The sequence below is a fragment of the Phaethon aethereus genome, assembly GCF_964289735.1.
Source record: "Phaethon aethereus genome assembly, chromosome: 2".
In the NCBI taxonomy this organism is placed as follows: Eukaryota; Metazoa; Chordata; class Aves; order Phaethontiformes; family Phaethontidae; genus Phaethon; species Phaethon aethereus.
In genome coordinates this window covers 74,950,335-74,973,220 of record NC_138582.1, presented here as the reverse complement: position 1 = coordinate 74,973,220, position 22,886 = coordinate 74,950,335, and the positions used below count along the sequence as shown (strand labels likewise).

The 22,886-nt window shown below is 38.2% G+C and overlaps 1 protein-coding gene across 1 annotated transcript in view; it reads right to left on the bottom strand.

Annotated features, from left to right (window-relative positions):
• The window catches only part of GALNT1 (polypeptide N-acetylgalactosaminyltransferase 1), a gene marked incomplete at its 3' end in the record, with an annotated part of 48,666 nt that overhangs the window by 4,115 nt on the left and 21,665 nt on the right, over window positions 1–22,886 (bottom strand). Inside the window, exons 3-9 of the mRNA XM_082015434.1 lie at window positions 21,943–22,109; window positions 14,674–14,881; window positions 12,894–13,064; window positions 11,289–11,406; window positions 10,175–10,355; window positions 1,319–1,458; window positions 99–197 (exon numbers count right to left, since the gene is read on the bottom strand). Coding sequence (XP_081871560.1) covers window positions 99–197; window positions 1,319–1,458; window positions 10,175–10,355; window positions 11,289–11,406; window positions 12,894–13,064; window positions 14,674–14,881; window positions 21,943–22,109 — 1,084 coding nt within the window. The remainder of the gene's footprint in view (window positions 1–98; window positions 198–1,318; window positions 1,459–10,174; window positions 10,356–11,288; window positions 11,407–12,893; window positions 13,065–14,673; window positions 14,882–21,942; window positions 22,110–22,886) is intronic.

The following is a 22,886-nucleotide window of genomic DNA, read 5'->3' as shown; positions in this document are numbered from 1 at the left end:
AAAGATAACTACTGAAAGAATCCAAGAATTGTCCTGATGAGAAGTAGTGCTCCAAATAATTCAATACATTAAGATATTATATTTTTAAAAATTGTCACCTGATTGCCACCCATTCCATGGCAGTTAAAGATTCCAACTTTCTCATTTTCTTTTCTTGCCATGTTATCCAGACATTGGTTTGTCTCCACATTTCTTATCTGGGAGTGAAAAAGAGCACATCACCAAAGGCTGTTATTTTTAGAAGAGAGTTAGGTCCATATCAAAACGACACTGGCACCAGGTCTCTCTGCTACACACCAGAGGTTATGTGAATGAAATGTAAAAACACAGAAATCATACTACAGTGAGACCACTGTCCGAGGCTCAAACTCCCAAGCAAGTGTTCAAGCTACCAGATTACAAGAAGCATGTTTGTTTCTTTGCGTTCTTTCAGAGATCTTTCCATCTTGGGCACTCTTTTTGCTCAAAGACTTAGCCACAACAGAATGGACACAATTGAGTCTCCAGCCCAAAACCTTCACAAGTTTTAAAGCACTCTCCTAGGCATGGTGGGTTTAATTCCCTTTGAAATCACAGGTGACTGGGTTCAATTTCCTCACTTCTTGAGTTACAGCCTTAATCCCTGTATTACTATATAGTAAGCAGGCATGAATATCAAGTCACCTGACAGCAGTATGCTGCCTGCTTCATTTTGTTTTCAAAAGCATTTCTTTTGAAAACAAACAGTCCAAAATCACCCTACAACAGGCTCAATATTTGGCTCAACATGATTCGTAGGGGAGAGTAGATGCCTACTTATTTAGGACAGCATCACCTGTACTACCTCTACAGTCACTTAAACTTTAAAGAAAAACAGAGGAATGCCCAGCAAGCCTTAGGGATCACTGAAATTTGCTGGTCACTGACAATGGTTCTGGGAGTAAAATTCAGAGCGGTTTTTAGGCAAAGTTCTTGTTTGACCTGGTCTAGTTTTTTTAAGGAAAAACTCTGCTCATACTCTGCACAGAGAACAATATACAGAAAGTTATAGATAACTATACATTTCTGAAGGAATATTTTTAAAGCCCTTCTATGTGGCATTTAGTAATGTAGTAAAAAAAACTGGAAAACATTAAAATTACAGTACTGTATACCAAAGTTCAGTTTTCTACCCCACTGAGAAGCCATATGTATCATTTTAGATGACAGGAACATAGGTGCAAGATACCTGAACTTTGCTGAAGATAACTTGTTTGCACTCTTCAGTTCAGAATACAAACAACTTACTATGCCATGTACTTCACATAAGGTAGATAAATATGTAGGACAGAAAACTTACCTCTCCCAGAGAAAAGTAATGGCGTGGAATTTGGGAATCAGGATAAACATTTTCCAGGTACCAGGAGAAAGGCTTGCACTGGAGCTTGCGTCTTAGTCCAAGCCGTGACGATATGTCCCCATAATCAACTTTAGTAACTCCTGTAGAAACAAAGAAAGTTTTATTCAATGGCTGCTAATAAATGTCATACAATTCCACTTAATACAAAAATCATCAGTATAATACGCTGCTTGCGTGAAAGACTTTCTCTTGAGAAAGTCATCTCTACACAAATAAATGATTTTAAGATAGCATTATGCTGTTTACATTCTCAGCGAGGACATGTTAGTTACTGCCTGTGACTCCCTCTTCCAGATAATTATACAAAAGATGGCATCACTACATCTGTGCTACACATGCCAATTTCTTACCTGTGGTTTGTGGAACTATTTGAATGCAGTTACTTACTAAGTTATCAGAGGAAAAAGGCTGAAACCATTATAGTCACTAATGCCATTCCACCCCCAATGGCAACTGGGGCACATATCTGTGCAGCATAACATAGGAATCTCCTTCTGTGGAGAATTCCATTTTAATTTAATTCTGTAAGCTCGGTACCACCTACTGGACCCTTCACCATCTCTCTAACTGCACAAAGAAACAGTCAGAAAGCAGCCTTCATACAGGAAACTAATCCTTTAATAATTCAGTATTTGTTCAATATAACTGCAGCATTTGCAGGAAGTACGTTCACAATTAGCACTGTTATCATTTTTTTGGTGGTATTTTGCTTGCCTTTTTTCTCCTTTGCTCCTCATCTATGAAAGTGCTCATTCCTCCTGTATTTTCCCATGCCTTTATGGTTGTTTTAATTCCTTCTGAAAATTAATTTGTGCAAGTCCCATCGGCAGATGGGTTGAGGAAAGTGTGCATGATGAAGTAGATGTTTTTGCCTCACCAGAATTAAGCACTATTGCCATTAATATTCCAACAATATAGATTAAGGGTAGTATAATTTCTTAGTTTTCAGGCATTGCATTCTTTTTGTATTTTCCACACTACACTCTGTACCACACAGGCCAAAAGTAATACATGACAAAAAACCCCAAACCAAACAAAAACCCAAATTAAAAAAGAACAAAAATGAGTCCTAGCAATTTAAATTCCCCTCACAGACCACAAATACAGCTCAGCTGGCCACCACACTGTAGACCTCCGGCTGCATAGATTTTTCAGAAATCTCTCCACTTAGAGGACTGTGAATTACCTCTAAAATTGCTGACCTTTTGAAACAGTTTGAGACATTTCTAAGTCGGCATACTGTGTTATGAAATCAACCTGCCACTAGATGGTGTATTTCTACTCAATTAAGACAGATAACTGCATAATTTCAGCTAAATGTTTGTAAATATCAATAAAAACATTAGTATTTCAATATTCCAGAAAGAAAAAGTGCTAGCGAGGCTTTTAGGCTCCCCCCACCCCGCCCAAGGGGAAAAGAAAGAAACAAAACCGAAAAAAACACTACCAAACCAAAAACTAAAGACTTTGTTAAAAAGATGCTGGAGAACTATACTGGTAGGGGAATGAAAGCAAAGGAAAGCTTGTTTTTTAATGAAATTTTGTATAGTGTGAATGAAATCTAAAAATCTCTTGGAATAGAATCTCAGAAAACTTCAGTCTGGGCTTTCCAGCCACAAAAGAAATCTTGAAACCAAAACACAAGACAAACAAAAAGTCCCCAAAAGAACGCCCTATCTTCACCAAAGCAAACATCTACTCTACACCAAAAGGAGCACTCTCTCAAAAGATGATGAAGTAAGAAGAGAAAGACTGTACCAACCACAGCTAAGTATGGAGTTCTTCATTTTTCGGTTATGAAAAAGCAGCCGATGGATGAAACAATTACCATGCCATCCTCACCAACCACCTTAGGATACTCAAAAACTCATTCAGAGTTTGCTGCACTGACCTTCAGAAAACAACACTGTTAAGGCTTTGGCACATCACTGAATGCTAATAAGAAAGTCACAGCCATAAAGAATTAAATGTAAAGTGATACTTAATAGCATACAAGTGTGCTGTTGCTTAAAGTAGTTTTAAATGTCACCATGTAGAAAGAAAAGTGTCCGCTGATTTTCCCTCTGTTACTGTGAAGTAAGAGGTGTGTATTATATTCCATTTAACCATTTTTAGTCAGGAATTTTTTTTTTTAAATCCTCTCTGAAGTTAGGTCTGCACCAAACCATATACTTGCACGTAGGCTACAGTTAGCATCAGGTTAGCAAATGCACTGAACAGCAGAACCAGTATAGTTGCCTTAGGTGTGTCCTCTAACAATTACTGTGTCTCCCAGGTTTCTGGTACCTTATCTGTATTACTTAAAATTAGTTTGAGTGTTCCTATACATTTCTACTATACAGTGCAGTGGCAGTTATGTATGGCTAACAGTTTTTTGGGGTTAAAAATGGAAGCAAGCTAAGAAAACTACAAAATATAAAACATAAAAAATTAAGTACATATCTAAATCATTATTTCCTCCACAGACCAGGAAAATTTATACACGCACAGTAACATATACCTTCCAGTGTTTTTGCAACTGTTCTTCAAGGCTCAGCTAAAAAAAAAAAAAACAAAAAAAACCCCAAAAAACAGAAGAAAAAACAAGCCACAAAACAAGAATTAGATCAAATCTTCCTCACAGTAGACAATTATGCCAGACTCCACAGGTATATGCATCATAAGGAGGACAATCATGTTCACTAGTTGTTCCTTCAAATATTTGTGTTTCACAGAATCACAGAATCACTAGGTTGGAAAGGACCTTTAAGATCATCAAGTCCAACCATTAATCCAGCACCACCATGTCCCCTAAACCATGCCCTGAAGCGCCACATCCACACGTTTTTTGAACACTTCCAGAGATGGCGACTCCACCACCTCCCTGGGCAGCCTGTTCCACCCTCTAGGTGAAGAAATTTTTCCTAATATCCAATCTAAACCTCCCCTGGCACAAATTGAGGCCATTTCCTCTTGTCCTATCACTAGTTACTTGGGAGAAGAAGCCAACACCCTCGTCGCCACAACCCCCTTTCAGGTAATTGTAGAGAACGATAAGGTCTCCCCTCAGCCTCCTCTTCTCCAGACTAAACAACCCCAGTTCCCTCAGCCGCTCCTCATAAGACTTGTGCTCCAGACCCCTCACCAGCTTCGTTGCCCTTCTCTGGACACGCGCCAGCACCTCAACATCCTTCTTGTAGTGAGGGGCCCAAAACTGAACACAGTATTCAAGGTGCGGCCTCACCAGTGCCGAGTACAGGGGCACGATCACTTCCCTACTCCTGCTGGCCACACTATTGCTGATACAGGCCAGGACGCTGTTGGCCTTCTTGGCCACCTGGGCACACTGCCGGCTCATGTTCAGCCGGCTGTCAACCAGCACCCCCAGGTCCCTTTCCGCCGGGCTGCTCTCCAGCCACTCCTCCCCAAGCCTGTAGCATTGCATGGGGTTGTTGTGGCCAAAGTGCAGGACCCTGCACTTGGCCTTATTAAACCTCATACACTTGGCCTCTGCCCATCGATCCAGCCTGTCCAGATCCCTCTGCAGAGCCCTCCCACCCTCCAGCAGATCAACACTCCCACCTAGCTTGGTGTCATCTGCAAACTTACTGAGGGAGCACTCAATTCCCTCATCCAGATCATCAATAAAGATATTGAATAAGACCGGCCCCAGAACCGAGCCCTGGGGAACACCACTCGTGACAGGCCGCCAGCCGGATTTAACGCCGTTCACCACAACTCTCTGGGCTCGGCCATCCAGCCAGTTCCTCACCCAGCGAAGAGTAAACCCGTCTAAGCCACGAGCCGCCAGTTTCTCCAGGAGAATGCTGTGGGAGACGCTGTCAAAGGCTTTACTAAAGTCCAGCTAGACAACGTCCACAGCCTTTCCCTCAAAAAAAATGTTTGGTTCATTTAAAAAAAATTTAAAAGATCAGAAATAGTATTTAACAGTATTTGCTACTGTAGTCTTTACTTGGCCATGCAATATCCTCCCCTGCCCCCCTCCAACCCTAATTACATAAATAGAACCATCAGGGAGGTCCAGGCTTTTAGTCACACAGCTCGCTGTTTCCTGTGGGTCAATGTCATGCTTTTTTACACCCATATGCTTAAAGATATACTTAAAAGGCAAAAAACCCCACATCAAATCATCCAACCACACCATCACCAGTTCATTTGTATAGATGTAAGTAAGATTCATCTCAGCACTTGCTTGTGAAGAAGCTTAGTATGCAATACCATACTACTCTCGATTAGTAATATATATGGTCTTTCTTTATACCCTTACAAAAATATAGTGATGTCTATCAGTAGAATACTACTTTTTCAGTTTAATTTTCTTTGCCATCTTATATTTAAGCGTCCTATCAGCTGTGTTGCAGTTCTGACATCCTTAAAACTTCAAAAGAGCTGAAGATTTGTTTGCCAAGTTCAATGTGTGGCAATATATTTATGCTAAACTGCTTTAAAAAAAAAAAAGCATGATGTTTTCATCATGATTATAAATTGCTCAATCATTCTCAAAGCACAGTATGAAAACTGTTTCGTCTAAAACTACTCTTCTGTTAAAAATCATAGAACTCGTTTTTATTTAGTATTATGAAACTTGACAAGCAACTATCATTTAAAACCAATTTGAATAGCTACATCATCTGCATTCGCAATTAATGCTAATAGGGAATACTGGCTGAAAACAAGAACACATGGAATAGCTCAGTACGTATTTGGAACACAGGCTTAGGTACGTTGCAAGATGTGGACTCAGCCCCTCCTCTGTCCTCCCTATCAACCATAAATAAAACCATTATCCATTTCCAGTCTGTACATACTGAACCTTGACTTACCATGCCTGGCTAGAGACAAGTGCATGAAGCAATTACAAACTAAGCCTACTGATCCAGTTTTCAGGATCACACCTCTCTGTCTAGATGGCTCTTGCCCAGATAATTCTGCAATGCTGTCTCTTCAGGCCTCCTGCCTGCCCACTTGGCCCCAGTGCAATGGAAGATAACTTCTGCGGCAAACTTTTGGTCAACAATAAAATTGATTTCCACACAAGCTAGACGAGGCTCTACCCAAGCTCGCTGGAGTTGCTTTTCAGGATTCCTTCAGCTCACCCAGCAAGAGGCTCATGAATGACAAAGGTGCATGCCGGACACAAGTAGCAGGGTGCATGTCTGAGCTGGAACCCAGACTCACATGCAGCATGGGGAAACCACACAGTCTGAAAGTATCCATGCTTCACTTTTAGATTAAGGATACCAACAAATTCTACAACTGTCAGTTCATCATTAATTAGTAGTTAGGAGAAGGTTAGGGGGAGGTAGCTGTGGTAAGCCAGCCTAATGCTTTGCAGCTGCTGCTGCAGAAAGGGGCAGCTTTCCCTCGCTGAGCTTCAGATTCCTGCTGCTCCTCCTGTGCTGACACAGGCGCTAACTTAACCAGTAGAGAGCCAGCCCACAGGGCAAGTAATCCTGACAAGTTCTGCAAGTCGAATCAGTTCACATATATGAACAACCGGCAAGTCAGGGGAGGTGAAGCCCTATCACCTGCCATGAAAAGCAAAGCACTCTCCTCACAGCAAGCTGTTAGACTGACATTGCCGTCTCATGAAGCCTCACCTTGGACAATCCAGTCCTAGCCTTTTAGATCAGAGAAAGTAACAAAAGACCAACACTAGAAATCATAAAGAAGTGGCAGAGTCTGCAAAACAGGCCAACCAGAGCCAGGAATCAGACTATTCACCTGCACATACTGGATCTATCTTCTGAAAACCTGAGAGAAAACGGCCTGGGAAACAGCACCCTGCTGTAACGTGTGACTGTGAGGAAAACTGTCGGCTAATGAGAAAAGGCTACAGCTAGTGCCATTACTGCCCTGGAGAATAGCTGTTGCGTGCAATAAGACAGGCTTGATTTTGGCTGAGCAGCAGCTGCTGCGACACTTTTCTGCCCAACCTCCATCTGTACCTAACCACCCCTAAGCAGAGAGATAGCTTCTAAAATGCGTGAAAGCTTAAAACAGACAACTAACAATTTCTACTAGACTATACCCATTAAAGAAAAAAAGGATTACAGGCTTTCTTTTCAAGAGGGCAGCTTTCCATTTAACTACACTACATCAATAGTAAAAAGTCTCTTGAGTTCCCATCATTCAAGCAGCACGCTTTTTCCAGATGATGCAGATTACATAAAGTGGGAAACCTACCTGAGAATCTTAGGTTTGCTTTCCTGGACCAGCCCCTCTGTGATTCACTATCTTAGGGGAGCAGAATAGAAAGGATATAAAGGAGGAAACATTCCTTGTTAGCTAGGATCAGTGATGCCTGTCAGTATATTGCCTCCTTCAAAATCCAATTTTCTCATCCATGTCAACTAACGAGAAAAAAAACCTGGGTGCACAGAGGACTGCCTGTTTTCCTTGCTCATCTGCACCCAGGCTTGCAAACCAGCATCAGCTTAAAAATCCTCACCTTGCTCCTTGCAAGAACTCATGACACTGTCACAGTAATACTGAAAGTTCACGTACTAGCAAAGAGTTTCACAGGCTGTGTACTATACTCTGCCAGAGGGTCACTACACCATCAATCTGCAAGAACTAAACATTTAAATTTTTATATTAGAAGGACACCTGGAAAAGCAAAGTATGGCTAAATGACCCAGCATAGCAGAGATTCACTGAGCTCCCAAGACAACTATTGGCCAGAAATTCTTACTGAAATTTACACTGATGTTATTTGCTGTCAGCAGGTAAAAATCAGAGTCTGCAACACTCAGGTAAGATTGGAGATACCAGAATAACAACAGTAAGGTGTTTGTGAACTTCCCAAAATAGTAATCCTTTCTAGTTAATACCTGCTGACTCTCACACCTTACATGGATTTGCGGGGTGAGAGACATGAGTGGCACTGAGTACATTTATGTGTTCATTCTCTAAACAATAGGTATTATACCAGAGCTAAGAATGAACCACAGTAATAACCACTCTCTTCACAGCTCCAGGCAACAAACCAATTTCAGACTAACCCAACTTACTTAGGTAATATAGTACCTATATTGCTATTGATGCTATTCTTGAAAGACTTGGAAATTCTAGTACCAAACTTTAATGCAATGTCAATACAGATATGGGCACACAAATGAGATAGAGCATCTACTGACTGGCATACGAAGAGGAGCACAGCAAGAACACCTCCCTGTCCACCCATCAGTCTGGCTATTAGCATACACACTATGCAGACATGCATCTTTTGAAAGGAAAGAAAATATGGTGCAGTTATAGATAACTGCTTAAGTTACTTTCACCAGTTCAGAATTTTTACAATATTCTATTTTAAATTAAATTCTTTCATTCCTTTTCTCCAACAGGAGAATGCATGCATATTCCACAATGCTGCAAAGCTATGAAAGTCCTATCAAAACAACAATCCTACAAAATTTAAACAGTGTAACTCCATTTGTAGCTTACAGTTACCACATGAAATGGAAGGACTATAGAGATGATATATGAAGTAACAGAGCCTTATCATGGTGTTTAGTAATTTACATTCATTTTTAAGAAATAGGTTATTTTTATAGTTAGGTGTTCCCACTACCTTTTAAAATCTGTCTTGACATGGATGCATAAAAGTAATCTTAATAAAAAAGTGATTGCACTTATTTATATACAACTTTTCTGAATTATATATCTATACATGTCATGATTGAATTCATAATGCTTCATTAGTAACAACATAAGGCATAACCATAAGCTGTTAGCCTCTGATTTCACCTAAAAAGCTTTGAATAGTAGCAAGAATTTTTTTTTTAATTAAAAAATCCTACAGAGTCTTGAGTAATGCATTCTCTTAAGACCAAAAAACACCATAAATCTGCACAGTCACACAGTCACTTGTTCTCACAAGTATTCTTAAACCTGTAATCTAAAATTTGACACTCTTCAGACTACGTTGTATTACAGATTTTAAATTTCAGTACTAACTCAGGTTTAATAAGCAAGTCATATGGAAATAATTGTTTTAAAGATACGTCTTTGGAAAAGCAGACATGGCATATAGAACTACCACTTAGTATTTAAAGTCAAATGTCTCTAATGTCTCAAGTATTTAGAGAAGATGTCTACTGCTACCCAAAGTTTGAAAAAACAGACACACAAACAACAACAACAAAAATATCCTGTAGTGGAAAGCAGTAATTCAGTATTTCCCAAGCTTCCTTTCTTTTCCTGTTTTTTTTTCCCCAGAAAGTTTGAGTTCATAGGAAATTTGCTCTCATATTTTACATCCTCTTGTTTTGTTAACATGCACTTTAAGAAACATAATAAATATCACGATAGTCAAGTATATTGGCAACTTGCCCCTATACACTGGATAGTGAAGTGTAAATTCTACCAAGCCAGAAGATGTTAACTTTTGCCACTCCTGCTACAGGGTTTCACTTAAATCACTTCTATCTCTTCAAGCTGGAATGCCTACAACAGAAGCCAGAGGCCAAACTCCAGCACATTACGAGATGTATTTGGGTAGCTAGTTTCCAGCACTATAGTTGAGCTCTTTGATGTTCCACTGAGCTTTAATTCTGTTGCACAGGAAGCTCATTCATAAACCATGTGCATGTTTAAAAAAAAAAAAAAAAGGAAAAAAATATACTTCAGGGCACATCTCTAACAAAGTTATTTTTCAGTTAAGACCCTCCTTTCTGCACATTTTATGTGAGCTTCAAAGCAATAACATTTTTATTTAAAAACTCATATTATTTCCCAGTAGTAATAACATTTTAATTCTTAATAGGTATTTCTCATAACCAAAGACCTGCTCACCTGGGGAAATGATGTAAAAAAAGTTTTTGAATTCATCCATCCAGACTTCTGCAAGCCGCCTGTTATTTTTGTTGATTATCTGCCCTGTACCTCCTGGAAAAGTGTATGGTGTTGCTTTTCTGAACACATGCCCAACATGTGAACAAGTTACAATTTCCAAAGTGCCACCACACTGCCAAATCTGAAAGTGATAGAACAATTACTGCATAGCTTCAAGTTGTTAAAAAAGTTTAAAAATGTTAATCACTTGCTTCTGTTCAAGTTGGAGAAACAACATTAAACAAACACATGCTGCATGGAAGAGAAATGTACACCTGTTACCTGCTCAACAGATAAAGGTGCTCACAAGCCTGAGTAAGGTAGCATAAGAAAGAGTATGTCAGGCCTCACAGCGATAATGCATCAGCAAGAGACTACTTTACAGAACTGGGCAAGCTGACAGGGAAGGAAGGAAAAGGCTCACATGAATCACAGAAGTAACAGGTGGTGATCTGTCCAAAAAGGTCCATTATAAAGTAGAATCTCCATGTGCGGAAAAAGACCCACAACAACAAAACACACCCATTCACTTCCCAAGTAAGGTTTCTGAAAATATTTTCAATTTTACTTTGGACTTCTAAAAATCACAGATTCAGAAAGCTGAACGACTTCTTTAGTATCCACCTATATACTCTGGGCTGGTAAGTAAGCCAAAAGGGAATAGTACTAATCTGGTAGGAATGAAAGTGAGAACAGTGCTGGTTAGGTCCACATCCAAAAGAACACATGCACTCATTAAGTTAGAAAACAGCAAGAAGAGAGAGTTTATAACAGAGGTGCTCACATTTCACCGACACATTGATGACATCAACCTTAACTTATGCTCCCTGATTAGCTTTTCTAACTGAACTCCTTCTAACACACATGCATTCATTCTTCAGAATGACCATTCCAATCTTTTAATCACAGGGCTCTGCCAACTGTTCACCATGTACTTTTCACCAACAGTCTCTGCCTATCTCCACTGAGGAATGGGAAGCGAAGGGCTAACTGCAACAGGAGAGGACACTGATGCAGGCAGCAGATCAAGATGCACTGAGTAACAGCACACTGAAAAAAGAACAGTTTTACCTACCCTGAAAGAAATTTCTAAGTTTTCTCCACCCCAAATATCCATCCCAGCATCATATGTTCCAATTTCCTGAAAGTAATCTCTGTCTATCGAAAAAAGCCCTCCTGCCATTGTAGGTGTCCTGTGAGGGGAAAAAAAAAAAAAAAAAAAAGAAAAAAGGACAAAAAATAAGCATCAGTCACTATGAAAACATATACTTAAATATATTTCACACTTGCAGTGACAAAATGGCTTTTCCCCCCCACCCCCAAGTTCCTAACATGTTCCTTCTCCTTTGGCTTCCATCCAAATTCAGTTACCATTGATGTACTTGCAAGCTCAAAGTTTTACAGATATGGAACCGGTTAGTGACAGTTCTCCCTATTTTCTCACTTCAATTTGGAGTCAGATAGAGAAACAGCCCCTAGAAAGCTGCTGCCATTCCTGAGAAAAACTTCTGCCTCCAATGCTGGTAACTCATAAAAAAGAAACCAGTTTCTTACAGGAAATTTATACTTCTGGCAACTGTTCTTGAACAAGTTATGAAAGGCCATGAAGTGGCCTGCTTCATTTCACTATTATTGCTTCATACAAGAAAATTGTACAGTCAGGATTACATCCAGATTTTCTTTACAAATTCCTTATTGGTAGAAAAAAAAAAAAAACAACCCTGTCCTAGTTTCTCTTAACTTCAGCAACATCTCTCAATTTTCCTTTTTTTTATAGTCAACAAATACACAATAGGTAAATTGCATACTAGGCTGACAATATAACTTTGTAGTTGAAGTGTACAAATTATTTATACTTTTAGCCTAGCCATTTTCCTGAAACACTTTGGGATTTTTCTGAAAGACACATAAAATATAACCTAGGTCACAATCTAGCTCAAAATTTATGTTGCTTTTTTCCCCCCAAAATGGAAACCAGGGGGATCGGGGGAAGAGTACAATTAGCAATATCCTGAGAAGACCTCTTGATTTCTTATATAAAAAAACCAAAAAAGAGTAAAGGCCATATCCTCAACTTTATAGTAAGTAAATATTGCCCACTTTTCAGAACAGTAAGGTCAGAAAATGTGAGTTTGCAATTGTTAAAAATTTATTTTTAACACTTAAAAATTATTAAAAATAAAACATTACACACAAGTTATCTGTGTTTCGCATTATCTTTGTCATAACATCTATATGACATGCAAGTGTAAATTCACCTCCTATCCATGCATTTTGAAGATGATATTATATATGTATGCACACACAGATATATACACGCACATACATATGCCAAAAATCGATGCATCTTTTCAAAATATTGTTTACTTTGTTAGAATACAAGATTAAAATAAGCTTCAATAAAAACCCATGAATCAGTATAAAAACTAGTTAAAAGCTAGTAATTCACCAGTAATTGACATAAAAATGTTTCTGAAGTGACAAGATGATTGCTTCCTTCATCACTACTAAAAGTTACCAACAACCAATCCATGTAAAAACTTTTATAATGTTCCTTCAGCCAGACAAAAAAAAAATGTTACAACACAATTCATCAAGTACGCACTTACAAGATTAACCTAGAAACGATATGAGTAAACATCAGGTGAACATTTTAACCAATTTAATAATTTCTCATTACCTAACAGGAAGGGTTCTATCTCCTTTCCGTCGATCCATCTCTCTCTGAGGAACAGGATACCAACGAAAATTCAACTTCCAGTTGAATCCACCATAGGTCATGTCGGAACCTGCCATATATTCGAAGGTGTCATCGCTAATTACATCAATAATGGGACACACTACTGTTCTCCTAGAAAAAGGAAAGAACCAAACCCTATTAATTAAAGTTTAAAAAAAGGTGGGGTTTGTTTTGGTTGCTTTGGGGGTTTTTGTTTGTTTTTTAACACATACGGTTTAAATTTTCATAATGCCATCTCTTAACAACAGTACCCAATAGATCATTACCATGAAACATATTCAAATTCTGTCTTGCTAATTAGAGTTAATGCATTTAAAGGAAAACATGTTTTTCTGATACAATTTTGGCAATACTAGCTCTTTTTTTATTTGCATTATTACCAGTAATAAATATTCATCCCTCTGCAGCTGGAAAAATTGATCACAGCTTTGTCAGTGCTACACAGTGATTGTACACAAAACAAGAGTATTCTGTTTGTAGTTAAGTGGTCGAAGTAACTTGCATGTTTTGAACTTAAACTTTGTCATTAGCCCTGGGGAAGTATACTTATATGCCCTCAGGACTAAGAGATGACAGTCATTGTTAACAAAGTCAAACTACTGCATCAAAGTGGGCAGAAAGAGGCCTCCTTGTCCACTGTCCTGAAATTATTAAGGCATATATTCACAGAAACTAATTCTAATAATCTTAAAGACACTTGAATAACCACACTCAAAAGCAGTCTGCGTCTCTTGGAGAGCTCTGTAAAAAAGATTCAGAGGTTGCAACTAAATTTAGAAGACTGACTTAGTTGAGCCATTTGCAAATTTTAACAATTTCTGTATCGTAGTCTCACAAAAAGTGTATTACTGGTAACTAAAAGGTTAGTACTATGTCTTAGCACAGTTCTAAACGAAGATTCTTTATTACTTGTAGCTTTTCATCATGTAATGCTGTATTTTGTAATGTTAAATTTTAAAAGTGATTTTTATCTATAACTGTAAGAACAAAACAGAGATCTGTAACACCATACTTAACATCTAGTCTATTTAATATGCTGTTTACTAATAGACTAGTGTGCAACTACAGAGTTACTGCTCAGATATATGAAGCTTTTATGAAGCAGACCATTCTCTCACTTCCCCCCCAATACAATTTCCATCACACTGTCATGTATGTGTTCTGAGTATTGACCTATGATAGAATTATAAAGTTATGTTACTGCAGCATACATCAGTATGATTCCAGTAACTAATTCCAGTTAGTAATTTTCTAACTTTAGAAAATACATCCCAGAAGACCAAGTCACAGAATTCCACAATGCAAATACATTACAAACCCAATGAGATCCTGAAAACAGTAAACCTGACAGTTCTTGCTTACAGTGTTGGTGTTACATGAGATCAGGGCTCCCTTTCTTTCTCAAGAATATCTTCCCAAATTCATGAAGGAATGGGCCAGGCTGCAGACAGAAGACCTCAAATTCCACTGCTCTCTCAACTCCATTCATGCTCAGTCTCCTGCTATTTGACATACTATCCCATGAATCCCAATATAAGTTTCACTTTAAACCAAGTTTTACTTTTAAAAAGTTGTACTAAACTAGCCTTTTATCCTTGTACCAATGAGAATTTATCCATCCCTTCAGAAAGTAGACATCTGCTTGTAGACTATATTATAATACTTGGAACATTTTTTAATAACTGAAAAAAACAACATGGACCAATAGAAGGGTAATTACCTGTCAGCTTTGATCCTTGCCAGCAGAGGTTCAAGCCAGCCTACTGTACATTCACAATGAGCATCTAAGAAAGTGATGACCTGGCCTTTAGAAGCAGCAGCCCCCTTTAATCTGGCTCTAATCAATCCAGAACGCTGTTCCATTCGAATCACATGAACAGGTACTTTTAGTTTTTTCACATAATTCTCCAGCGGTCTTTTCAAGAAGTCTGCAAAGAATGAGCAAAACCGTGGAAACTGTCAGTTACATAGTTCAGCTTTTTTTTTTTTTGTTGAAGAGACTTGAATTAAGAGACATTTCCTCATTTCTTTTCCATCCTTTTCCTACTTTCTCAGCTAGCTTCCTCTGCTGTTTATTCTATACTTCAAAATATGCCCTTCTACATCCCCATGTATTTCACTTGCTAGAGCAGGAAGTTCTTCTTCCTCTTCACTATGGCAAACACAAAAATGAAGAGACTGTAGAATGCTCACACAGAAACCAGGTGGGATAGGCAAGTTTTTATTATGGAATAGATGTGACACTTACTTTCAAAAACATATGCATAAGTGTTCTTGGACATAACACTTCTCTACCAAGAAAATGATCCAACTAGCTGAACATAATGAATTACCTCCTACAGGGAAGTAACTTACAGATAATTTCTTTGCAAACAGTTTGAAACACAATCAAATCCATTTTTCACTTGCGCTTTCTCTGGATTTTTTTAGCTAAGGTTTCTTCTATTAAATTATCACTGTTAACACCTAAACCAAAGACAAAATCAGCTATACATAAATGAGTATCTGTAACACCAACAAACCTCAGCCTAGCTGAGGAACAAATTATTCAAAATAGAACAGCAATAACTGACTACCATATGTCCAGAGACTCAGAATTACTTGCATTACAAAGAGCTGCCAAATTAACAAATTTCCTATTCCCAGGCACAGTTTTTGTCCATCATGAAAAATTAGACTATGATGGATGATGCCAAAGGAAGAACAAAGAATTGAGGGAGAATGCAACTGACAGTCAGAAACAGACTTCTGCAATAACTGTCAGACTCCAAATCTGTAAAAAAGGCAAAATAGTCTTACAAAAGCTACGGAATATATTAGATTATACACTCAAAGCACATGGGAGTTGTACTACAACAGTGCAAAGCCTGTAGCAGGATTTAGCATAAGATAGTAAGTACCTCATACAAGAACAAGCATGACACTGGAGGGGAGGGAAAAAGGACAGCGTGAACTCTTAGTGGCTGTTTTGTAAACCTCAAGAGGCAGAGCTGACCTGAGGGTGATTATCATTCTTTACCACTGCTCTGGATGAATGAGTTCTAATTGCCTCCTCATTTTTTTCTGTGCATTGTTGGACTGTCACTAAAACCCACAGAAATAAGTTCTGACACATCTTGAAAGCTGAACTGTGCCAAAAGAGCCTAAGAGTTTAAAGATCTTAAATATTTGCCTCCAAGGAAACTCAAAAGAAGTTAATTCTTACTTTGCATATTAACAGCGACTCAGATGAATAAATCTTTATTAGTACAAACCAAGCGTACATGTCTGAACATCTTGAAGGCCTTTTGGGGTTGAGCACAAACAGAGATCATTTGGCTGACTGAGGCTACAGCAAATACAGTCTCTTTACAGTGTAGCTTTCCAAAGCCACTAATTTAAAAGAACTAGTATCATAGTAATGTTTATTGTTTTAATGCATATGGCTTCCATGATAGACACGAAGAGAATAAAACTGAAACATTTATCTCTATGCGAACCATCTCAATGAGCACGTCACACAAATCAACATGTTCCTCTGCACGCTTCAGGTGTAGTACTGATAAAAAGTACTACAGTACTTTTAAAGCGGTTTTAACCACTTAAAGCTGAATGAATATGGGCTGTGACATTGGTCCCCGAATGCACAGTTATGTTAACAGAATAGTTCTGCCAGGAGGAAGAGAGAAAGAGAGAAAGATTTCAATAATACAACTGCAGCCAGTCAAGAACTAGCATAAAATAGAAAGTTTCATTACAGAAAGTCATGGTCAACATATTGCATATAAAAATCTTAAGTCCTATCTACATTTTCTCTATAAAGTATTTAAAATTTCAATTTATCCTTTCAAGCACTTTTCAAATTTTTTTCCTCTAAGAAACAACCAGAGATGTGTGCAGTGTTTTCACTATGGAGGGAATAGGGTTAAGAACAGTCCTTCTCCCATGTTTAACCATGTCCGTAAATATATTCCTATGAGCTACCACCTTGTTAAAAAATTCAGAAGGGAGTATTCCCAGAAGCAAAACATTGTTCCAGACATTCAGTAACCGTGCCCTTAAAATACTACTAGAATTTCAGCAACATAAACAAAAAAGTTAAAGCTTGATGTCTCATCCCTACAAAAGCATGGAAAATAACTCGGGCATTAAGATTTCTGGTGTTCCTCTGCTACCAGCAGTTAAGAGTTAAATGCTCAAATCCAAGCAGTGTATTTTCCCTTCAGAGCACTGCCTCTTAGAGCAACGCACATCCCTCACAAACTGCTCCCTTAGTTCAAGTAGGAAGAATCTAGAGCTTTAGGACATCCATCCAGAAACTGGTCAGAGGTTCTTGTAAGGCCAGACTTGCTTTTTTCTTTTAAAAAAGAGTATTTGAATAGTCTTTTAATACATGCAATACACTTTGGCCTACAAGAAATGCAGGAATGTAGCTGTCGTGATAATTTTCTAGACAAACTTACTGGTCATATTTATACTAAACCCTATATTAAACATTCAAATGAGAAGTCTTATGCATTACAGAGCCAGTTGTTTACAAGTGACCCAAGATGACAGCTGAGTAAATTTTTAGCATTGCCTCATATACTTCAGGCAGAGTGAGGTTTTCATAATATTAAAGAAACAAAACACAAATACTCCTACTTGGGAACAATAACAATTCATGTATTTTCAGAGGTATAACTTTTATTTTATTTAACTCTTTATGTTGGCTGTTCCTTTCAAACTTTTTCTGCATCAAAAGGGTGCATAATTTTACCTAGGACTATGGGCAGTTTAAAGAGCATCTTCTATGGCAGTAGCAGAACTAAGAAAGCCAAAAAAGCAAATATATTCAGTTCAAGTCAAGTAAGCATGTAAGTTGAAGATACTTTGGCAATTCTATTATTGAGTCACATTTATATGAATATAAATGAAAAATTAAGTTTCAAACATTTTTCTAATTAAACTATAATATAAACACAGATTTATCACATGTAAGATTGCAAACACAGTTTTAAGAAGTATGAATACTTTTATATATTGGCAGGAATTTCATTTTGGTTACATTGCTTTGATCTGTATCTGTATAACTAACTTCTGTGAGTGTATTGTATCCAAATGCAATCGCCCTAACACACTTGCCCGTTCAGTGGTGACCTAGTTTTAAGTAATGACTAATCATGATTTCACCTGTTAACTTTTTTTTTTTTTAAAGTTACCAAAGATCCATACTTAAAACATGCAATTGTGATCAGTAACTAGAGAACAATGTTACAGATCTGTTTTATTTAGACCGAAAAGAAAAGCTTTGGAGAAACAAGTGTGTGATATTATGCAAATTCATTCTTCTAAGAGCATGACACTAGCAGGTACAAAGTGTGCTTCAGGCAGATTGAATGCTTACTTTATTCAGATTAAACTGACTCTGATGCTACAATTCAAAATACACTACTCAGGCTGAACAATTTCTTTTTCTGGAAAAATCTGCTCATTTAGTTGAACACAAACAGAATGCTCAAGCAGCATACGCCAAACCCTTGAAATCTTCAGGCATCATACCCTTCTGTTTTGTTTAATGTAAAAGCATGCTTGCTGGAACCATAACAAGTTTTTTGAAAACAAAACAAATTTTCAGTGATTATTGAAAATAACTACAAAATAAAAGATGCCTGAGTGATCTGAAATGAAGATCACAGATTTCAAAATTAAATATCAGAACAGGTTCAATAATACCACCAAAGAAAGTCTGAAATGCTCTATCTTTCAGCCTGGAATTAAGTTACCTTGGTTTTATTACCTAACCCAAACTCAGAAACAGAAAAGTTATCTAGAAAAAGCCACATGCTTTTTCAACTGGACTGTAATTCTACTTCATAATGAAGACATGGCTATTGATATGTTAAAATTGATTTTTTTCTAAAACAGAAATTGAAGCAGCAAAACATAAGAAATAATATGTCTATATTATTTTTAATATTAGCTTCCTCTATTTCTAGGTCATATTGAAAGCTGACCTGTCACAATTAATCATTAGCACCGATTTGAATTAGTACCAAGGAATGTTTTGACAAATGAAACAGAGTGCACTTGCAATAAACATTCTTTTCCTAGCAAGAGTCTGTGCAAAAAAGCTAACTAACCAAAACAAATGTACTATCTCTGTTCCATCATGGAAGCAAATACCTGTGCAATAGCCTAGTATAGGTACTCAGAATCCAAATATCAGCATCCATGTTAAAAAGAGGATTGTTCCCCGGGAACAGCACCAAAACAGGTGAGCAGTTTCACACACATTAGGATCAAATAAAAAAATCTGTAATTTTTATATAAAAGTTAAAAAAACTACAAGAAATTGTGGAGTGTAATTACAAATTCCCCACAAATGAAAACTGTGAAAATTTGATCTTTCCAAAAGCAACAGTTAATCACACCTTTCATGTAATCTGGAACACATCTATGTGGTAGCTTTGCCTTTTGCACAAGCTTTCATCATAGAATCACCATACAATCTTTGGGTTGAAAGGGACTTTTAAAGGTCATCTAGTCCACGCCCCCTGCAACGAGCAGTGACATCTTCAATTAGATCAGATTGTGATAGGCACGTCTTTGCTACAGCAAGGTGCCCAGTGTAACACAGAGCAGCGCCTGACCTGGCCGGTACTGGAAAGATGCAGGTTTTATCATAGAACAGTTTGAGTTGGAAGGGACCTTTAAAGGTCATCTAGTCCAACCCCCCTGCAATGAGCAGGGACATCTTCAACAAGACCAGGTTGCTCAGAGCCCCATCCAGCCTGACCTTGGAGGTTGCCAGGGATGGGGCAGCTACCATCTCTCTGGGCAACCTGTGCCAGTGTTTCACCACCTTCATCGTAAAGAATTTCTTCCTTCTATCTAGTCTAAATCTGCCCTCTTTTGGTTTAAAACCATTACGCTTTCTCCTGTCACAACAGGACCTGCTAAAAGGTCTGTCCCCATCTTTCTTAGAAGCCCCCTTTAAGTACTGGAAGGCTGCAATAAGGTCTCCCTGGAGCCTTCTCTTCTCCAGGCTGAACCACCCCAACTCTCTCAGCCTGTCCTCAGAGGAGAGGGGTTCCATCTCTCTGAGCATTTTTGTGGCCTCCTCTGGACCTGCTCCAACAGGTCCATGTCTTTCCTGTGCTGAGGGCTACAGAGCTGGACGCAGGACTCCAGGTGGGCTCTCACCAGGGTGGAGCAGAGGGGGAGAATCACCTCCCTTGACCTGCTGGCCACGCTGCTTTGGATGCGGCCCAGGATACGGTTGGCCTTCTGGGCTGTGAGTGCACATTTCCTGCTCATGTCCAGCTTTTCATCCACCAGTCCCCCAGGTCCTTCTCGGCAGGGCTGCTCTCGATCCCTGTATTGATACGAGGGATTTGCCCCAACCCACATGCAGGGCCCTGCACTTGGCCAAATGCCATTCCTCCTCCACTGCCAAAGTGTAATTGTATTTAAAGCCTCTGTCCCTTCTTCCAAATTGCAGTGAAATTGTCTGAAGCAGTTAAACTTAGTATCAGGTAAGAAAGCAAAAGCAAGCAAGGGTGCCCAAGAGAGGAAAGGAACACAGACTGATACAAGTGCAAACACAACCTGAGTGCATGAGCTGTGCTTCCTTAGGAAAACAGGTTGGTCAGAACTCAGTTAGCAGATATGATCTTTCATTACTCAGTTACTCCACAGACAGCTGTACTTTAGACCTACATAGTCTGGAATAGGACAGTTAACATGCTAAGGCATCATACACACATGCAACCTGAAGAAGAAACTCATACTTTCTACCACATTAGATGTGAAGCGCAAAAAATCCACTCCTAAAGTTCTTCAACTACAAAAGCTCCTGTTAACCATTGTAATCCATGCACCATAATGCTACTCCGACCATATAATCTGAAATCCAGTGTCTGTCTTCATACGTCTTGTTGGGACAGATCATCTTTTTTGGACAACAGTAACCCATTTTACTTTGAAGTTGCAATTACTGTAAGTAGCAGAATATGGATTTTGCAGCACTGGAATCAGAAGCATCAGGCAGAGATGTCAGCATTCTGGATGTAAAACCCTTCCATGACTAAAGCACGGGAACTCCTGTTGATACTGAAAACAGCCTACAACTGGTGACAAGACTTTTTTCTAGTGGCCTACTAGCTATTAGTCCTAGTGAAAAATTTTCAGTGTCAAAATATAGAAAAAACAGTGATCCAATGTAAAAATATAGAAAAGTTTTAGCTGAAAAAAACCATAATAACCTCTCATCTCCATTTACAAACAAGAAAAAAAAATCCCTCAAGTTATACTTCATAACCCCTACCACTGACGAAGATTAAGCAAGGAACAAGCCAAATATCAACTAATAACCAAAATAAAATATCAAGTATTGTCTAGAATATTATTTTTATTTCTACTATATTGTAATCTGCAAAAAATATGGAAAGAGTAAAACATAAAGTTATTTTAAGAAAAAAACAGCTTCAAGTTTTGTCTACTAATTTCATTACACATGGAAAGTTTCATTCTGCCTCATGGAGATTTCATCTGGAGCTCTAGTTATTAAAAAGTGGAATCTCTTACAGCACAGACACTGAATTTTAACTTCCCAGGAACTGGATAATCAAAATGAATCCTCCTGAGCACCAAGTTTAATGGTGGTACTGATAGTAAATTTGGATGTGTGTCAGAAACAGAGTTGACTTTACTATTATTCATCAGGTTATCTAAGTACTAAATGCCCTCAAGCTTTAGGAATGTGCTAAAGTTCTAAATGCAAAACATGAAAGCTGCAATAGGATAAACCCACTAGCAAACACAAACTCCACACTGTCAACAGAAAAGTAAACAAACTTATACTAGCTTTCAGTGGAGAATGACCCACCTGTATTTCAAAATGGGCATTGCTTATTCTGCCATCCCTTGCATAGCTACTGTGTTCTGCTGAGGAGAGCTAAGCCCTTAGAAAGTCAGTCTCAATTTTTTAAGTAAAAAGAGCAGCAAGCTAAGGCATCGATGTTATTACCTCTTTCACTGGCATCATCGACGAGGACGATTTCTTCCAGCATGTGTCGTGGTGACCGGTTTATCACACTATGAACAGTTCGTAGAAGTGTGCTCCAAGCCTCATTGTGAAAAACAATGACAACGCTTGTCGTGGGAAGGTTGTCTACATACACCTTTGTTTTACACCTATAAACAAAAATAAGGCATATATTTGTAAATGTCAAGCCTGCAGTTAGAACTGCAATTTTGAGGTTTATTTCTGAGTATTGATACTAACATTCATGATATATCAATTGTATGGCAACGGAACAAACGGTGCACAGATTCATATTTTTACCTAAAACCCACCTTTACTTTTATGTATACATCTATGTATTCCATCCTACCACTAAGGAGAACCTCAATTCAATAACCAATTGTAGAAATGAAAGAGACATCCATACTACTAACACACAGAGATAACAGATTATTAATTTCCACTACCCCTGTTTTGCTAAGAGTAGTATGTCCAGAATCACTAATCCAAGCCCCTGATTTAGGCCTGCATTCCTTCAGAGGGCAAGAGGGAGACCCTAGTACTGTAATGAGGAGAGAGGGGGAAGGAAGAGACACAAGATAAGAAATGGCAAACTTAATCTAGGAAGTAAATGTAGTAAAAACCATATATAGAATAAAACCAAATAATAAGTTAAAGAGGTAGAGAACTCTGGACACAGATAATGTTTGGAAAAAACCAAGAGTACATGTATGCTACCTATGATACTGGTAAGTTAAGTATATTTCATAATTAAATGTGTTTATATTACACAAAGAAGGTGGGGGGTTTTTTCTTCATTGTATACATGTTGGAAGTGCTATAAAGGTTCATCAGATTAAAGAAGAATTATATTCACATTCCAAAGTTAGCATGGAAGACCACAGGTTTAGGGACCACTTCTCATAACAGCATATATAGGACATTTA